Source organism: Sinocyclocheilus grahami, unplaced genomic scaffold (assembly GCF_001515645.1).
Source record: "Sinocyclocheilus grahami isolate Dianchi unplaced genomic scaffold, SAMN03320097.WGS_v1.1 scaffold420.1, whole genome shotgun sequence".
Lineage (NCBI taxonomy): Eukaryota > Metazoa > Chordata > Actinopteri > Cypriniformes > Cyprinidae > Sinocyclocheilus > Sinocyclocheilus grahami.
In genome coordinates this window covers 238,126-256,589 of record NW_015505599.1, presented here as the reverse complement: position 1 = coordinate 256,589, position 18,464 = coordinate 238,126, and the positions used below count along the sequence as shown (strand labels likewise).

Genomic DNA, 18,464 nt, shown 5'->3' with positions numbered 1-18,464 from the left:
ATCAAGTTTTGCTGGTTAGATTTGTCCTTCACAATTTTCAGAAATTTTCAGAAATTGTTTTGTTTAAAAGAAATAATAGTAAATTAAATACTAGGAAATGAATATAAAATAAGAAATATACAAAGACAGTTTACTACAGAAAACTACAGTTCAGTTCAATTAACAACAACAAAATAAAATGCTCCAAAAACTGGTAACTTAAATAGGGTTCGTACAGATACCGCAAAATGAAATTCCAGGACTTTCAAGGACTTTTCAAGAACTACCCTTTTGGTTTTCAAGGACTAAAATCAGATCTCACTTATCAAAAAATATTCTTATTGTCTTTCAAATTCTAATATATAAACTAATAAAACAAATGGAACAAATAAAGTGCAGTACATGCAAAGAATGCAATGACTGTGGCAACTTTAACATTTGAAAGGATACTATGGCAAAGTTATCGCTTTCCTTATTCAAACTGTTTTTTTTTTTCATGAGTATATGATTGACCTGAAGAATTAAAGCTAGGCTATATCATACACTTGGAAAATTATGAGCTATATCACTGCTAATCGACACTAGGAGTGTGACAATAAACGTGACAATAAACACGAGATGCATTTATACTTGCTTCAATAGAACGAGACAATGTTTTAATACTTTAAGGAATATTTGAATGACAAAATATTTGTCTTTTAATTACAAAAAATAGAACAATGCAGTTATATTTTGAAATGTTTTAACAAATCTAGGGCTTAACTAACAATTATTTTGCTAATCAAGTAATCTACTGATTATTTTGACAAGTATGTTTTAATAATACAAATAAAACTAAGTGAAAAACAGGCTTTGATATGACAATATTTATATATAAACTAACGATGAGGCAATAATAATTGGCTCAAATAAAGTATCAAAACCAAGTACTTGGTTTTACTGAACAACTGTTAAATACATAATGTAATATGCCTATATTATAACAAATACCTGCAGAATGTGTCAACGGCCTGGTGATGTTTCATGTGATTCAACAACGTTTAAATCCATTTAATTGCAATATTTGGCCACATGCGAAGTCAGAAACTTTTAGTTTGAAATCGCGATCTACAATAAATCGCATATTTAGAAATATGTTGATGTATTCTGTGTTGGCATAGGTTTATAAATGACTTAAGTTACAAATTAAGTGAGATAACGCACAGTTTTCCCAGATGAACGTTAAGCAACCCAAACTCACCACATATGCAGAGGAAGAGTTTAGCCCCTCTTACAGTCTTCACTGGTAAATTACTGTTAAGAGATCATGTGTGAACAGGACCTTTTCAAAAATACAGGTACATTTGTTCTGCCAATCATATCGTTCTTATGGAGATGACGTGATTACTCTGAGCTGTTTACTAAGCTCCGTTAATTATATAGAAAATATGGCTCTAGATGGAAATCTTTGACCATTGCGCCTCGCAGCTTTTTCAGAACGTGTCGCGCTCATCTCTTGCAACAGTTGGATACTAGCTATTACTCATGTTTATGTGGGAACAAAAATGTCTGATTGGCTAGTAATGTTAGTTTGGCTGAGAGTGAAAGCTGTGTTCCTCTCATACATTGGTAGATGAACTCATTAACTCGAACGTGATATCAACAAGTTTTTTTTAAATGTAGGACTATCTTATTTTCCCGCAGCTAAACGCCGCACGCCGGAGATCCGGCACGGTGCCGGAGAACTTTAAGCCCTGTTATAATCGAGCCCTTCAAAACTATTCTACTCAAACTTTCAGGGAAAATGTGACCATGGTGTATTTCATTTCTAGCCTATGTTTAGCTTTTTACTTCTGCTGACAGTATTTAGGCCTCAAAATGTGTTCATTTGTGAAGATTATCATGATGAACGGAACATGTAAGAATCATAAACTTTTGTTGGTCACAGAGCATATTTTCTGCAATTATCCAAAAGTCAATGGAAAAATCTATGGGGTTTTTGTCAAGGGATCCAGGGTGATGCTGACTTACATGTTCGCTTACAAAAAAAACAAAACACACCATCACCTCAGCGCTCCACTGCTGACTATTCTGACCAAAAAGTGCATTAACACAGGCATCATTAATGGGGAAAAAGCATGTTTCCAAAATTGAAAGCTCTCAAACAATGACACCAGACAATATTTTGTAAGCAAATAAGGGAGTGAGAGTGTTTACATGCTGTATAGCAATTGTACTTTTAAAGCATGTTTAATTAGGTAATGACACCTGAGATCATATTCTCCATTAACACAGCAAAAATATAATCTGGTTTTAGTGTATTATTATCTAATATATAAGGACTCAAAATACTATCAACTCAATTATATATGTTGGAAAAAGCAATGATATTCTTGTCAGACTGGGAAAAACTATTTGGAGTGGGTACGTAGATAAATAGAAAGAGGTTGTCCATTAACTGAAGGCATTTTGATGGGTTGTTTATGACAGCGATATAAATTTGTTGTGTTGCACCAAATATAGGGAATAGGAAAACAGGTCTAGTTCTCGCAGTGTCCTCTTGATAGCGTAAACAGATATCAACAAGGCCACATTAAGTCAATGTCATTGGAACTGATCAGACTAAACAAGAAGAGCGAAAGAACGTGTGCTTCAGGTCAAAGTCATCTGGGAAACAGAGTGACCACTCAAAGAAACCAAACAGTGATAGCTCCAATCAGAAAAACGTAACAGCTGCACACAGCCTGTGGTGGGACATAACCACGCTCAGATTCCATTAAAATCTTCATCTCAAACATAAATATAAATGGCTAAGAGGTCCAACAGATGTATTTATTAATGACAATATAGTTTGAGACTAGGGCTGCACGATAAATCGAAATGGAATCGAGATCGCGATTCGACAGAAGCTGCGATTGTCATGCGTATCTTTCAGTGAAGCACGGTTCTGTGATCAGCAGTAAATCTCCATCCAAAGGCCAGAGAAACTCCAAATACGCCCCGCAGAAGAAACCCAGAAAACCGCTGCAGCTGAATAAACAGAAGATTCAACTGCTTTCATAGATTCAACGTGACTAATAAACACACGACTACGGTCGGCAATATACGGTTTATCTGAGTTCTTATTATTATAATTTTCATTCAAATAAAGTCTATTTATAATGCAATGCCTTTATCACTGCTTAAATACTATGAAATATGTTGCGTGCCTTATTCTGTGTAAGAAGCCACATCATCTCACAGAAGGATTTATTTCAAACACTCGACTGACGTTATGAAGTGAGTTTGGAGTAAAAATATGTTATTAAATGTGGTATTTTCACATGCTTTCAGATGGAGCAGCATTTACTTCACAGAGCTGTAGTTCACTGAGAAGCTACGCAAACAGCTGTCATTATCGAGAATGATTTCTTCGATTTTGCGTAACTTGTCAGTGAACTACAAATTATTATTATAAATTCTGCTCCATCTGAAAGCATGTGATGATGATTTACTGCTGATTATAGAACCGGCTTTTTTAACAAAATGCGCATGACAATCGCATTCGATTAATCGTGCAGCCCTATTTGAGACCAAAAAAAATATTTAGTTTTTTTTATTTATTAAATGTTGACATAATTTGTGTAAAAAGAAATGGTGAAAGCTTGTTTTTAAAAATCATGGAAATATAAATAGACTTTGCACATGTTTTGCCTCTGCACCATGTCGGCGTTTTAGCCCAGATACTTTTGTCTGAATATATATAACATAACATAAGCAGCAGCATTTACAAATAACAGCATATCTTAAAGTATGAGACAACAACAAACAAAAAACAGGCCTACCATTAAAAGCCGTGCTTGCACAGGTTCTGCACGATCCTCTTCAATAATATCCTCTGCTTCTCAATCGGGCTCAAGCTGATAAGCGATTAACGAAGCCGTTGTTTACAATACAACCGGAGCACATGCCGCTGAGGTGAGGGGTGGGACGTTTAGACGCGCACTAGAGGCGGTTTAGCCAATCACAACACACTGGGCTAGCTAACCAATCAGAGCCCATCGCCTATTTCTGAGGGAGGGGCTTCATAAAAACAGGAAAAGATCAGCCCTTTTCTCAGAGAAGGGACAGAGCGGTGTGGAATAAAGGTAAATTATGTGAAAAATTATGCGTTTTTTTTAGACTGCACCCCATAAACACAATCAAGCCTAGAAAAAAACCAGTGAACCACTCCTTTAACTGAAAAAACATTATATGTTGGATCAAATTACCTCAAAATTAAATTTTTTTTGTCATGGTATGCAGTGACTGCATGCATCAGGAAAATGTTGCAGTGCATAGAGCGGGTGCTCAAGTGCTGTGGTGGGTTTTGTTGCTTGGAACAAAATAAATCTAAAGGGCCTTCCAGAGCAACATCTAAAATCTATAAACCAAATCCATCCATCCATTTTCCAAAAATCCAACACCCTGGATGGATAAGACACAGACATACATACTCACACACCTATCGACAGTCTCCAGTTTACTGTCTTTGGATCATAGAAGAAACCAAAGCACAGAGAGAAAACTCATAAGGCCTCCAGCTGGGAATCAAACCGAGGAAAATCTGGTGCTACAGAAAGAAATGCAGACCTGCAGTGATTACCTGTACACACTGCAACAATTATTTGCAGGCGTTGTGAGACTATCAGTGTACTCAAGGTTTAAAATGCAAATAAAACCCGAAAGCAGCTGATGGCAGAGAAACAGTGATACATACAGACATCTGTGGCCTCGTCCGATCCGTCCGGGCAGTCCTTCTCCCCGTCACACCGCCAACCTTTTGAGATACACGTCACCTGATCCCTGCAAACAAACTGCTTGGGGCTGCAGGTTTTTGGAGCTACAAAAAAGAAGAAGCAAAACAAAGGATGAGTGCATTCAACTATTAGCACCTCAAACGAAAGCATATTTTCAGCCCATAGGAATGTTTGTGGTCTGGCCAGGGTTTGGCAGTGTACGAGGACGCCAAGCACTGTTAGTTTACCGCTAGTTACTGATGTGTGTTTCAAAACAAGATAATCTGCCCGCCAGACTGTTTTTCCCCCAGCCTCACCATTTCCCTTACAAGGCCAATGTCTGACTTCTATTCTGGTCCAATACGGTTCAAAATAAGCAACAAACTCTACTCTACTCTTAACAAAAGTCAGTCAAATGTATCAACCATTTATCAATTCACTAATAGAATGAATCCCAGTGTGATTTCAGAATTAGACATTACCGTATAAGTAAATGACTTTTCTAGTCTGTGACTATACTGTTTTCTCTCTTTGAATATATTGGGGGGGGGGGGGCGCCCCACTTTTAAATGAAATATGTGTCCCTGGAACACAAAAGTAGTCTTAAGTCGCTGGGGTATATTTGTAGCAATAGCCAATAACACATTGTATGGGTCAAAATTACAGATTTTTCTTTTACGCCCAAAATCATTAGGATATTAATTAAAGATCATGTTCCATGAAGATATTTTGTAAATTTCCTACCGTAAATATATCAAAACTTCATTTTTGATTAGTGATATGCATTGCTAAGAACTTAATTTGGACAACTTTAAAGTCGATTTTCTCAATATTTAGATTTTTTGGCACCCTCAGATTCCAGATTTTCAAATAGCTGTATCTCGGCCAAATATTGTCCTATCCTAACAAACCATACATCAATGGAAAGCTGAATAGCTTTGAGATGGTGTATAAATCTCAATATCAAACATTGACCCTTATGACTGGTTTTGTGGTCCAGGGTCACATATGTCAAGCACTGACATTATACTGTAAATAATGATTCATCTCAGAGTTGGTTGGTCTGGTTCAAGGTTTAGTACACTTTATTGAAGAAATGTCTGAAATGCCTAATGGAGAAAACAAATGGAAAAAGAGCATTTCCAGAAGCCAAGCCGCTGGAAAAGGAGGCAGTCTGTGTCGAGCAGTTTCCCCCTCTTCTCCTGACTGTACGCGTTTGCAGTCAGACCCGCGCGCTTCCACACATCCAGGTCAGTGTTCCCACACCAGTGCCAGTGATGCAACGAGTCTACAGGCCATCAAAGGACATCTTGTTCTGGTTTGGCTGCATAAAGAGCAAAAAATGTGACTGCTTTTCACTGGTCGTCTATTTGGAATCAAGTGCGAATTTATTCCAGACCACCTTCTCAAAAGCTCTCTAAAAACCTCCCATCTGCTATCGGCACCGTACCTCCAGACATAAACAGTAAGGAAAGCAGAGCTGACTATCAACAGCTACGTCCTCCACAACACTGAGCTTCCCATCTGCAGGAAAAGAGGTGGAAGCTCAAAAGATGTGCAGAGAGATCCTTTTCTACATTATACATCGCATTGTCAAAGTATTTTTTAAAGCTGTAAATAAAACAAAGATTATTGGAGACAAGAAAGTACTATTTCAGTCTTTCTGCTTCAAAATTTCACGTTCATTTCGATGTGTTCCTTGCCGTAAGCAATTTTCACTCAGAAATTTCACACACAATTACAAGGAACGGCAAAATGAAACGTGAATTTTGAAGTCGAAAAACATAAACAGTATACTTCAGTAATCTTTATTTCATAAATCTCTGAAAAATCATTTTAACGCTGGTGAATGTTTACGTCAAGGGTTCTAATGAATGATATTACATAAAATGTATAACACGCTGACAAAAAAAAAAATGCAACAACTTACAGTACATTCTGAAATGTTTCAAAAATGTAAGTGGCGGGAAATTAAAATGAACCCACACAGTTTTAAACACTGAAAGTTCCCAGAAGTCTGTTTCTCTTTAAGGTGAGCACGCACACGGTGTTTATTTATTTTTTATACTGTATATATTTTTCTTAAACAAGCCTGGTTATTGGTTATTTCAGAGCATTCCAGGCCTGCGAAGACATGAAGGGCGTCTTTATGAGGCTTTCTGACAGTGAGGAAAAAGTGCAGACATTGTACACTACCGCAAAACTACGGTAGACGACTGTTGTGATCAAGACTATTATTATTCAGAGTTCTGACTCAGCTGAGAATTCTCAACTCTTTTAACGCCATCGATGGATTTTCTGTTCTTCTGGTTCATTTGACCTCAGTGACTCTAACATTCTTTACACATGCTAACTGCGATACTTGGCTCCTCACACTGAGCCGAGAGTAGTGTGCGTACGCAGTGCTAAAGTGAAGTGCAGCTGTAACGGCAGTGGAGTAAATGAGAGCATGAAAGAATGAGAGAATAATAATTATTATTATTATTTGCTGTATGCATACTTTTTTTTTCTAATATAGGAATGGCATGTCTGGGGCTTCAAGTCTTCAGTATTCTGAGGTTAAAGAAACAATAGCAAGTTCATATGGTAGAGCTCAAGCAAAGAGTAGATGGAAATATAACAGAGCTCTAACTGCCGCACAATATAAAGATTGAATTAAGCTAAGCGATCCCATTAACTATAATCACAGACATTCATCATAGAAAAAAAAATGATTTTTTCTTAAAGATGAGCAAAGATAGGCTTGTCTGGAGTCTGTAAAGTAGGTGAACAGTGAATAATAGTGAGTAATAGGCTGTAGTCTGCAGACGGTATGCGACTGTAATTACATTACGAATATAGAAAATTGGATCAGAGCAAAGGAAAAGAACAATGAAGAGAAGATAAAGAAGGTAAGAAGGGAACAAATGGAGCACGGCACAGGAGAAAGTCACACATGCTATCAATCAGGGCTGTGATTGTCTTTTAAATACAGCTTAATTCCTGATTTTAAACTGAGGTAGCAATCAGGACGCAGAATCGCAATTCAGATGATATAAAGAATTAAAGAGTCCTGCAATTCAAAGATATTCACTTAACTGCTATGTGTGTAATTTTAATTAGAAAAAAGTGCAACTTTAATGCATGTTTCCAGTCTTACAGGATATGAGGCTTTATAATCGCTAATCAAAACACCTATATAATCTACAAAAAATATTAAAACGGCTGTTTTAGTTCAATTAGTGTGTTTCTTCGTTTCTTTTGTACACCAAAGTTTGATTCTGCAATTCGCTATATTATTAGACAAGATTTTGCTCTAATGAACATCTAAAGAAAGTTGGGTTACACTTTATTTTAAGGTGTCCTTGTTACGGTGTAATTATACATTTAAGTACTGAGTAATATTAATTAGCTACATGTACTTGCTATATGATTAGGGTTACGTGCATGTACAGTAATTATGCATCATTTGTTATTATAATAGTAAGCACATGTAACGTGTAACAAGGACACCTTAAAATAAAGTGTCACAAAAAGTTGTTAGCCGGGTACTGTATAATTGTGACATCCCAGAGAGGATACTTTTTTTTGTTTGTTTAATATACTGTAGCTTAGTAAATGGTGAATATAGGTCCTCATTGCATTTGTGCTAGATAAATATAACTCATTGTTAGTAACTTACAACTGCCACACTTCTACAGGAGACACCTTTGGTGTGAATTTCCTGCCTGATGAAGACAATGCTAAATTGGAGACAATGTACCCGAAAAATAGGAAAACACTGAGGGCGAAGGAAAGCAAAAACTCGACAGAATTACAGGTATGTGCACACACATGTCAGACCCACAGGAGAGTTGTGGCAACTTTGTGGCAAAATTAAATTGAAAAATAAGCAATAATATATTTCTGCGGCTTGAGTAGGTGTGGAAAGCAAACAGTCCCATGCACAGACGGTCATGCCAGAAGGTGCAAACATACTTCTGTTGAAAAAAAATCCCCATTGATGCTGAACAGTAAGAGTGGACGGCGTGACCAAAATCCTTTGACAAGACATGAGTCATTTGAGTCATCAACGGTAACAAAACTGTTATTTTTGCTAGAAATGATGACATAGGAAAATGCTGCAGTATGCTATATTAAAATGATGGGGTTGTAAAGTTATGATATATCCACAATGATTTTGCTGCCAATATAAAATGTAGTGAGATCTAATGTGCTTTTTATTAGACTGTTACGTTTCACAGAGACCATTAGATCAGATCCCTATGAAACCGAGCTGTTTTATCTGGCTTTCTCTTTAATCCTAGTCCGTTTGAATGAATCAATTCCATCCTCAGCATGTTCACAGCACATGCCATTTTATGTTTAAAATGTTCTAGTAAGTTCCTCTGATAGAAAAAAAGATGGTTACACTTTACTTGAAGGGGTGTGCATAAGACTGACATGACACCTTCATAATCATGACATGACACATGTCATGAATATGAAGGTTTTTTTATGCATGTTTATGACAACTGTCATTAAGTGTCATTCACTCAGTTATGTAATTTTTAATGCAAAGATGACATTGTTTGAGATGTCTTTGTTATGGGCTATGGTTAGGGGTAGGGTTAGGTTAGGGTTAGGTCAAATAATGTCATATTTGCATTAAAAATGTCATAACTGAGCGAATGACACATAATGACAGTTGTCATAAACATGCATAAAACCTCCTTCATATTCATGACATGTGTCATGTCATGATTATGAAGGTGTCATGTCAGTCTTATGCACACCCCTTCAAGTAAAGTGTTACCAAAAAGATAAAGCCACTTAAGACCAAATACATAAATATGGAGATATATGCTGTACTTCATGAAAGGGCTGAAAAAATATAGAATGTTTTATTATATTTTATTTTATTTTTCCCAGCGATTGAGGGTAGGGCCTTAGTGGCAAGCTAAGCATATACTTTTTTCTGACATTATAACCATTTATACTGACTATTAAAATAGTAATAGTCATACTCAAGTAAATGAGGCAACACATTAAACATCAAATACACACTGTTGTGAGCCAAAAGTTTTCAACATAAGGTTTTATCATGAGACTAGTTTGAAAAACTATAATACATGTTACATCTACACTGTAAAAAATGACCGTGAATTTAACGGTAAAAGACTGTAAAAATGCTACAGTAAAAACCTGTTAAATGGTTAACGGTAAATTCCCCTACACTTGACTATATACGGTGAAAAACTGTATTGGACATTACATTACAAGGGGAAGTTGTGGCCTAATGGTTAGAGAGTCGGACTTGTAACCCAAAGGTTGTGGGTTCGAGTCTCGTACCGGCAGGGATTGTAGGTGGGGGGAGTGAATGTACAGCACTCTCTTCCACCTTCAATACCATGACTGAGGAACCCCAGGTGCCGCAGCATAAATGGCTGCCCGGGTGTGTGTTCACTGCTGTGTGTGTGTGTGCACTTTGGATGGGATAAATGCAGAGCACTAATTCCGAGTATAGGCCAACATATTTGGCCACATGTCACTTCACTACATGTATTGGACATTAATTTTTTACGGTAGTATACCGTTTTTGGAAGTGAAAAAGACTGTATAATTTACAGTGAATAACCGTAAATTGACATTCCCAGAATTCCCTGCGTTACATTTTAAATTGGATGTTTTTTTGTTGAAATAACTATGTTTCTTCTTAGTTTTTTCTTATTCGTTTTGTATATTTGGGTTATGTGTTACACCTAATGTTGTTAAATGAATGTTTATTGCATTATTTTAGTTTCATGTGTGTTACCGTGATGGTGTTTAGTGTTTGTGTGAATGACACACCGTGCACCTTCTATATATGTTAGTATTTAAAAGCTGTTTGTGATGGGCTTTGGTTCATCATGTGACTTTCTCATCACCACCTGCATTTGGTGGTTATCAGTGTATTACAAAGGTACAAAACAGATTTCAGTACTTCAATAGGTTGGTATATGAACATTATATCATTTAATGAAATTGCGGTATTTAACTGTAAATTTAAGTTAAAACCGTAAAACCTAAAACGTTACTACCCTATTTTTTACGGTAAAATTCCAGCAACCACATCTGCCGTTTTTTTACCGTAAATTTTACAGATTTTTTTTTACAGTGTACTATTGTATCTGTTTACTTTCTCATTCATCTCAATAGCACTTGCATGACTGATACAGGACCCACCAGAAGGACACAGTTTGAAACCATGGTGGCTCAGTTTTGCTGCCAACTCCTTTTGAGCAAGTCCCCTGAAGCTAAATGTGGCTAATCGCTCTGGAGCAGGGTTCTTAGATGTTGGATTTTAGGTGTTGGAGCAATGCTCCATTTATGGGTACATCAATTGTGTCTGATAGGATCATTTGGCAATGTTTCTATTTACTGTTTCCTAGTTAGCATATACTGGCAACATCACATACAGTCAATGTTCATCTCTATGTGAAACTGCACCCGTCGCAAAACATGATGGCACATTGTGAATGTAGCTATAACATTATATAATCAGATTTTCCACATGTGTCATCGCATCGAGTCTGAACTCCTTGAGGCATCCTTGATAAACATCTGATTGTAAATATTCCACTAAAAAGGTATGTTTCCAGGCAAGGTCGTGACAGATTTCTTAGGTGGATGGTTTGTATTGTATTGGTTTGTCAGTGAAGATCTATCAGATGTGGGTCCTCCTATTTGTGAATAGGAAACTCTTCATTCATAATGGGTCAGTCCTGCTTCATATTTTTCTGTTCTTTCTCACTATGATGTATAACTTGAAATTCACTGTGGAGTCACACTACGAGTGGTGAGCTATAGACCTACAGGCTGTCTCAAAAACCCATTATAGCCTCCTGTTTAGACACCAGTCAAGTCTAGTCAAGTATTCACTGGCAGTGGACTTTAAACCTCAAAATGTTAGGTTTCTGTACTCAAACAGTAAAACAAACACAAAGCCAAATTAAAAATGCAACTGATTCAAGCATTGAACTTCAGGTAGAGACGGGATTGTTGCATTCTGAGTAAGTCAATAGCTATATAATTACAATGGATATTCAATACTCATTTACATCACAATTTCATTTCAGACATTCAGAACATTTCAAGCATGCAAGTTATCAACTTAAACGTTCAATTAAGTGGAAAATGAGTGCATTTCAAATCCATCATCATCACAATCGACAGGGAAAGAACAACCAGCAGCTGTAAAGTGGATGTTAGCAAAGCAATTACTGTGTGTTTGCTCTTTCCAATCAGTGGTAATTTGAGGAATCAATACCCCCTACCACAACCCTACAGAAGTGAGATGGAAATGGCTTTTCCTCTAAGCAGCACACTGCCTCAGCCTTATCTCGACAAAGCCAAATCTCAGACAGCTCAACGTTTATGGGACGCAACGACAGTCTCTCTGCCTGAATGCTCCCTCAGCTCTAGCTTCAGTGTTTTCCTCCATCTCTGCCTGCTGGCGGCCGAGCGAGCGTCTGAGTAATGTGACAGCTATGGCCCTGTGAGCTCAGTGTTTCCAGCCCTGCGAGCTCCAAGAACAGCTCTGTTGTCATGAACACTGGTAAAACAGTCTTCACCCTCACTAACACGTTAAAGATGGCAAACGCTGAGATGGTCATCACAGAACTTCTGAAGTGTGGCGTGCTGCTTTGTTTTCCTAAGGAATAATGCTGCTGAAAAATATCTTAAACCAGTTTAAACCTCATCTTAATCAGGTTGGTCTGCTGGCTAGGTTTAGAGAGATTTGGGGCACTTTTTTTAGTTGGTCAAACAGGGAGACAAACTACCTGGACAGCTAAATATTGGCTAGAAAACCAGCTTAAACCAAATTAGACAGGCAAACCATTTTAGGCTTAGGCAGTTTTCAGCAGGATAATTCAGCCAAAATATGAAAGTTCATCATTATTTCTCACCCTTATGTCAGTCCAACTTTGTATTGTTTGTTTTCTTTAGAGGAACATAGAGGGAGATATTTTAACGAATGTCTGTGCAGTAGTTTTCAAATCTCTAGTAATTGGGTGGCGCAATTTGGTTGTGAGAGACACAAGAACTGTTTGGTGTCACTGCCATCAAACCTAGCACACTGTGTCTTCATGCACCAAGTCTGAGTATGTGGAAACATCGGAAAGCAACGTTTGGAGGGGAATACCAAACTTCAGTCTTAAAGCTAATGTATGCCTTCAGAGGATTTGGTATATAATTCATAAGGACTATTTTCGACCTATTTTAAAACTTTTGACCAAACATTTCCATGACTTTACAAACATTTATATTTTTGTGATCGTGAGCGTTTTTTAGAGGTTGTACTCACAAATAGCTATTGCTGAAATATGACAGAACATTTTCAAATGAAATATATCAGATGAAAAATTTGGGGGAGGGGTTGGGGGTGGATGCAAAAATAATCTAAAAATATATATATATTTTTTTATAGGGCTGGTCTGAATACCATTTTTTGAGCTTCGAAGTTTCGGTAGTAATAAACACAGAATATTCAAAGCTTCGGAGGGAGGGGGCTGAACATATTCTTCTCTCTAACACCGTGTCTACAACGGACGCGAACGGCGGGACTATAGAACTCATTATAATCAGTGATGCTGGATGCAGCGCGTCGCGACACGACAAACGTCGAACGGACACTGCACTAGTGATACAAAACACACAGGTCTGTTAAGAGCAATACTTTTAATATAGACAAATGATTATTAGGCTGGGCTGGGTTTTTTTATGACTGCCGTATTCGCAAGTATTTTCCAAGCAAATTAAGGGCACGTTTTTATCATGTGTAAAATTACTGATTAACATGGCGGATAAAAGCAGCTCGTTTTTTTTTTTACACCAACAATATACTAAAGGCTACTACTTACAGAACTCAGGTGATTTTTCAAACTTGATGTGCTGTTGTGGTAGGCCAGTTTCAAATCGCATAATTGGCACCCTGCCTTTGTCTCGTCCTCACTCAATTTAAAGTGCTCCCACACAGCTTCGGCATTTTTGTCTTCTCTTCCAGATGAACTGAATCATGACGTTCACTCATGGGCGATTCATATTCAAGCGCAAATGAGAACCGTTTCGCAGGGGATGCCAGGTGTTCGAAAAAAAAAGAATATTCAAATCTCAAAATTGAAAATCGAATGTCAACCCACCGAACAAATATTCGAATAATTGAATATTCTGGTCCAGCCCTATTGGAAAAACAATGCAAATTGATATTATGTTGATTCTTGCATGTTTCTACACATTTTCGAAGTGAAATGATCAATGAGTGGCATAAACAGTAAGTTTAGCTTTATCTGTTTTAGTTTTAGTTTGGCAGTTTGGAAATGAAATGTCTAGTGTCTTAGCTAATAGTCTTAACAAAAGCAAATGTGAGAATATGCCTGCTGAAGCAACCGTGTACTTTTATCCGGCTTCTACAAGTGCTTAAGCTTTATTATCATGGCTTGTGTTTCATGGGACTCATATCAGAGCTCTCTGTATCGCAAGTGCAATGCTGTAACAAGTGAACTACCAAAAAAGAATGTTATGTCAGAAAATCCATATACTGCATATGGAGTTGGTCATGTGATGCAAACATCAAAATTGGTTCAGAAATCATGCGCAATGATAAAAGTGTTTTGAGGTCATAACAGAATTGTGCAAGAAACTGCAAAAATAAGTATTTATGAACTAATAATCTCTGCCTGTCATCATAATTTGTGTGAAAAGGAATAAGAGTTGTTGGTTCTTTGTTGTTGTTGGTGGACGAATTCATGCATTTGTGTTTTGCAAAAATGTAAGTAGAGGCATGTTTTTCCATTGATGTTGTTTAGATTCCATGACTGGGAACCCATAAAAGTAACTTTTTTATATACTTTTATAGTGTGTGTGTGTGTGTGTGTGTGTGTGTGTGTGTACTTGGTATTTATCATGTTATGGGGACCAAATGTCCCCACAAGGATAGTAATACTAGTAAATTTTGACCTTGTGGGGACATTTTTGAGGTCCCCATGAGGAAACAAGCTTATAAATCATAGAGAATGAGTTTTTTTGAGAAAGTAAAAATGCACAAAGTTTCCTGTAAGGGGTAGGGTTGGTGTAGGGCAATAGCACATACAGTTTGTACAGTATAAAAACCATTACGCCTATGGAATGTCCCCATAAAACATGGAAACACAACATGTGTGTGTGTGTGTGTGTGTGTCTTTTTTAGAGCTTAACAGTCCCTGGTCATTACTGCTGTTATTATACGGAAAAGAGCAGTGTGAACATTCTTCAAAATTTCTCCTTTTTTACTTTCTACAGAAGAAAGACAGTCATACAAATTGAGTTAGTGATGACAGATTTTCCATCTCCGGTTTAGCTTTAAATCTATAGAATAAACAAAGTACCCTAATCACAGGCCAAACCTAATTATCTAGTTAAGATCATTAAAGCACATCATGCAACATTACCCACACAGCCGAGGGGGAGGATGGATAAAAGAGGGGGAAGAGCAGCTCAGTCTTTCTCCTGTCATCTTACTTCAGCTCAAAGGACTCACATGCCCCCTTCCCCAATCCATGCTACTTCCTTCCTTCCGATATTTCACATTTCTGGGATTGCAAGTTTCTCCACCAAACATCTTTTTCAAAACAAATGCGCAAAGAGCCTAAGGGTTCGATCAGTGTGTAAAGGGTGTTTGAGAGAATATCCACCCTCTTTTCCACCCTCTCCACATGCATACTTCCAAACAAATGACCTTTCCCTATCCAGATGTGTTTCACAGTTGAGTGAAGGAGACTGAGGTTGGGGGTGGGGAACACACTCGTCTGTCTCAACCTTGTTTATTTCCTCCTTTCTCTGTCTTTCCTGGGCTGTGCAGAACGTGTACAATATAATATCTCCTCAGCTCTTATTAAGAGTTTCCTATCAGCTCAAACTCTTGAAATGTCCACCCCTTAGGGAGTAGGTTACCTGCCAGGAAATTTACAGACATTAGCTGCAAACAAAACTGGCTGAACGGACTCAAGTGGAAGTTTGTTCAACTCCAGCACAACAGTGAAAAAATCTTTATCCTCTCAGCTGGTCTGCTTCTCACACCAAGCAACCATATGGCTTCCGAAGACTTGGAATATAGCGCATGGGTCGTATGAACAACTTTGGGGATTTTAGTCATCATATGTTGTCACTGTAATTGCAGGGGCATCTCCTTTTGTGTTTTATGAGAGAAGAAAAGCCATAAGATTAGATCTATAGAACGATGAGTAAATGATCCCTTTAGTCTCTACTCAGTTTCAACCAAAACATCCACAATAAAGTCACATTTGTGAAGCAGTTCTGGTTTTTCTGGAGAGCATATATGGCTGGATGGCCTACATAATGGCAAAATATACATAACACAATTCAACGAGAGCAATTGTGCTGTACAATAAATTGCTAAAATGAAGTGCAATTTCTGCATCACTAACATCACCAAATGGAACTGCAAAAATAATAACTATTTTTCAAAAGGCTCCCCAAACTCAGTGTTGGCGTTGAGATGCTCGGGATGTTTAGACGGTGTTACAGAGTCAGAGTGCTTGCACTTTTCAGAGGACAAATTGCTTTCTTATACTTGCATGTCAATTTGGGATACGGCAATGTATTTTAACATTACATACTCCAGCTTCCCCCAAGTGAAACTAATTTAACGCCATATTAATTCAAAAGTCATTAAAAATGTATAATTGTTTTTTTTTGTTATCTTTTTTTATCTATCTATCTACGGCCGACAGATCTTGGACCACAGCCAGGTGAGCGACAACTGATCATCTTAAAATATTTGTCTGTCATTACTCAGTATTAATTAAACTATACATTTGCCTGTCGTCTCAGGGTATGCTTTAAACTGGACGATACTTTTGAAAGAATTTTGGTATGTTAATTCCTTGTTTTAGAGGTTGCTTTAAGAGGGAGACGAAAGTGTGCGTCACCTCAAAGGACCCCAGAGACAACAGCAACCTTCTGTGTACTTCTCTGATAGGGGCCCCTTAATTAACACCATTGATGAGCTTAGCCAGCCACTGAACATGAAGTCTTTCAGCTCAGTGAGAATGCATATTCTATACAGCGCTAAAACGGCCATTGTGAGAAAATACTGTGTTATAATCAGAGTATTTCATTTTTGGGTGAACTACACCTTTAAGAAAATGTTTTAGGTCTACTCAAACTAATAAACATGATTTCATTCGTAATGGCAAAACAATGTAACTGCACTTTGAAATCTGTTAGAAACATGGAGGAATTTAGCATTATATACAGTAACTTGCTCACAGATGGATTCTCTGCAGAGTTTTAAATAAAATAAATAAATCCATCATTAAGGTCTTTTAAATTTAAACTGTTGCAATTATGGTGTCCATAATCCATAATAATGCTTCCTCCATTGAAAAAGTCCATCCCCTGCTGTCCTCTCACATCAAACTTCAGCCACATATTTGTTTAGAACTGCTCCGGACTGTTTCTGGACTTCTTGATCTGTGCATATTTCTCTCCTGATTCAGACAAGACAACTTTTTCACTGAAAAAAAATAATTTTATTTGTATTTTAGCCTTAAATAAGCAATCTTAATGACAGACAGAATTTGGCTTCTCAAGATGTGAACTGATGGACTGGAGTGTGGCTGGATTATTGTGATGTTATTATAAACAGTTTGGACTCTCATTCTGACGGCACCCATTCACTGCAGAGCATCCATTGCTGAGACACTGATGCAATGCTACATTTCTACAAATCTGATGAAGAAACAAACTCATCTACATCTTAGATGGCCTGCGGGTGAGTGCATTTTTAGCACATTTTCATTTTTGGGTGAACTATACCTTTAAGAAAACGTTTTAGGTTTACTCAATAGCAAAACAATGAGATAAATATGTATGTAGGTTAGTACGTATGCGAAGATACTTTGTAGACTAACATTGTAAGTTAGTTCAATCTGCCAAAATCTCCCTTTGGGATGTTCTCAATGTCAAAATAATTAATAAAAAGCGTTACTTTTTTAAGTTTTGAAGAAGCATGAATCCATAGCAAGAACAGTCTGTAGTAATTATGAGGAGCTTCATTCATTCATTCATATAACTGTAGGTCCTCAAATTTGAGTGTGCTCCATACAGTGTAACTGAAATACAGTGTCACAGCACTGGGGTGTTTCACTATTTGTATCACTCTGCTTTTCTGTCATCGCAACATTCCAGACATTCATCCTGAAACACTCACTCACTTTCATTCACAGCCTCCTATAATGAATGGCAGTGGTGAAGGAGGGAAAGAAAAATAGTGAGCAAATATGCATAAATACTGAGCAAGGCAAACAACTTGAGATACAACTGTCTCATAAATGTATTTTATTGTACATGTAACTTACCTTAAAAAAGTGCCTTGCACGCCATCGGAATCAGCAGATTCTCTTAAGTTGATATATAACATTTACTCAAAACTTTCACTTAAATGCTAATATTGTAGTGAAGACTATATTTGATAATCTAGTACATTCAGTAATACAATAAATATCAATATTATACATTAGACTGAGCTGAATCTCAATCCACACTGGGTTAAATATAACCCAGCGCTGGGTTAAAAAGGGACAAGCCAGTTGTTTTGACCCCAGCTATTGAGTTGTTTTGACCCAGCTATTGGGTTGTTTTGAGCCAGCGCTGGGTTAAAAAGGGACAAACCCTGATATTGGGTTGTTTTAAGCCAGCTATTGAGTTGTTTTGACCCAGCTATTGGGTTGTTTTGAACCCAGCTATTGG

The 18,464-nt window shown here is 37.3% G+C and overlaps 1 protein-coding gene across 1 annotated transcript in view; it reads right to left on the bottom strand.

Moving 5' to 3' along the window:
* The window catches only part of lrp1aa (low density lipoprotein receptor-related protein 1Aa), a 177,019-nt gene that overhangs the window by 156,949 nt on the left and 1,606 nt on the right, over window positions 1–18,464 (bottom strand). Inside the window, exon 2 of the mRNA XM_016232869.1 lies at window positions 4,697–4,819. Within this exon, the coding sequence (XP_016088355.1) occupies window positions 4,697–4,819 (123 nt within the window). The remainder of the gene's footprint in view (window positions 1–4,696; window positions 4,820–18,464) is intronic.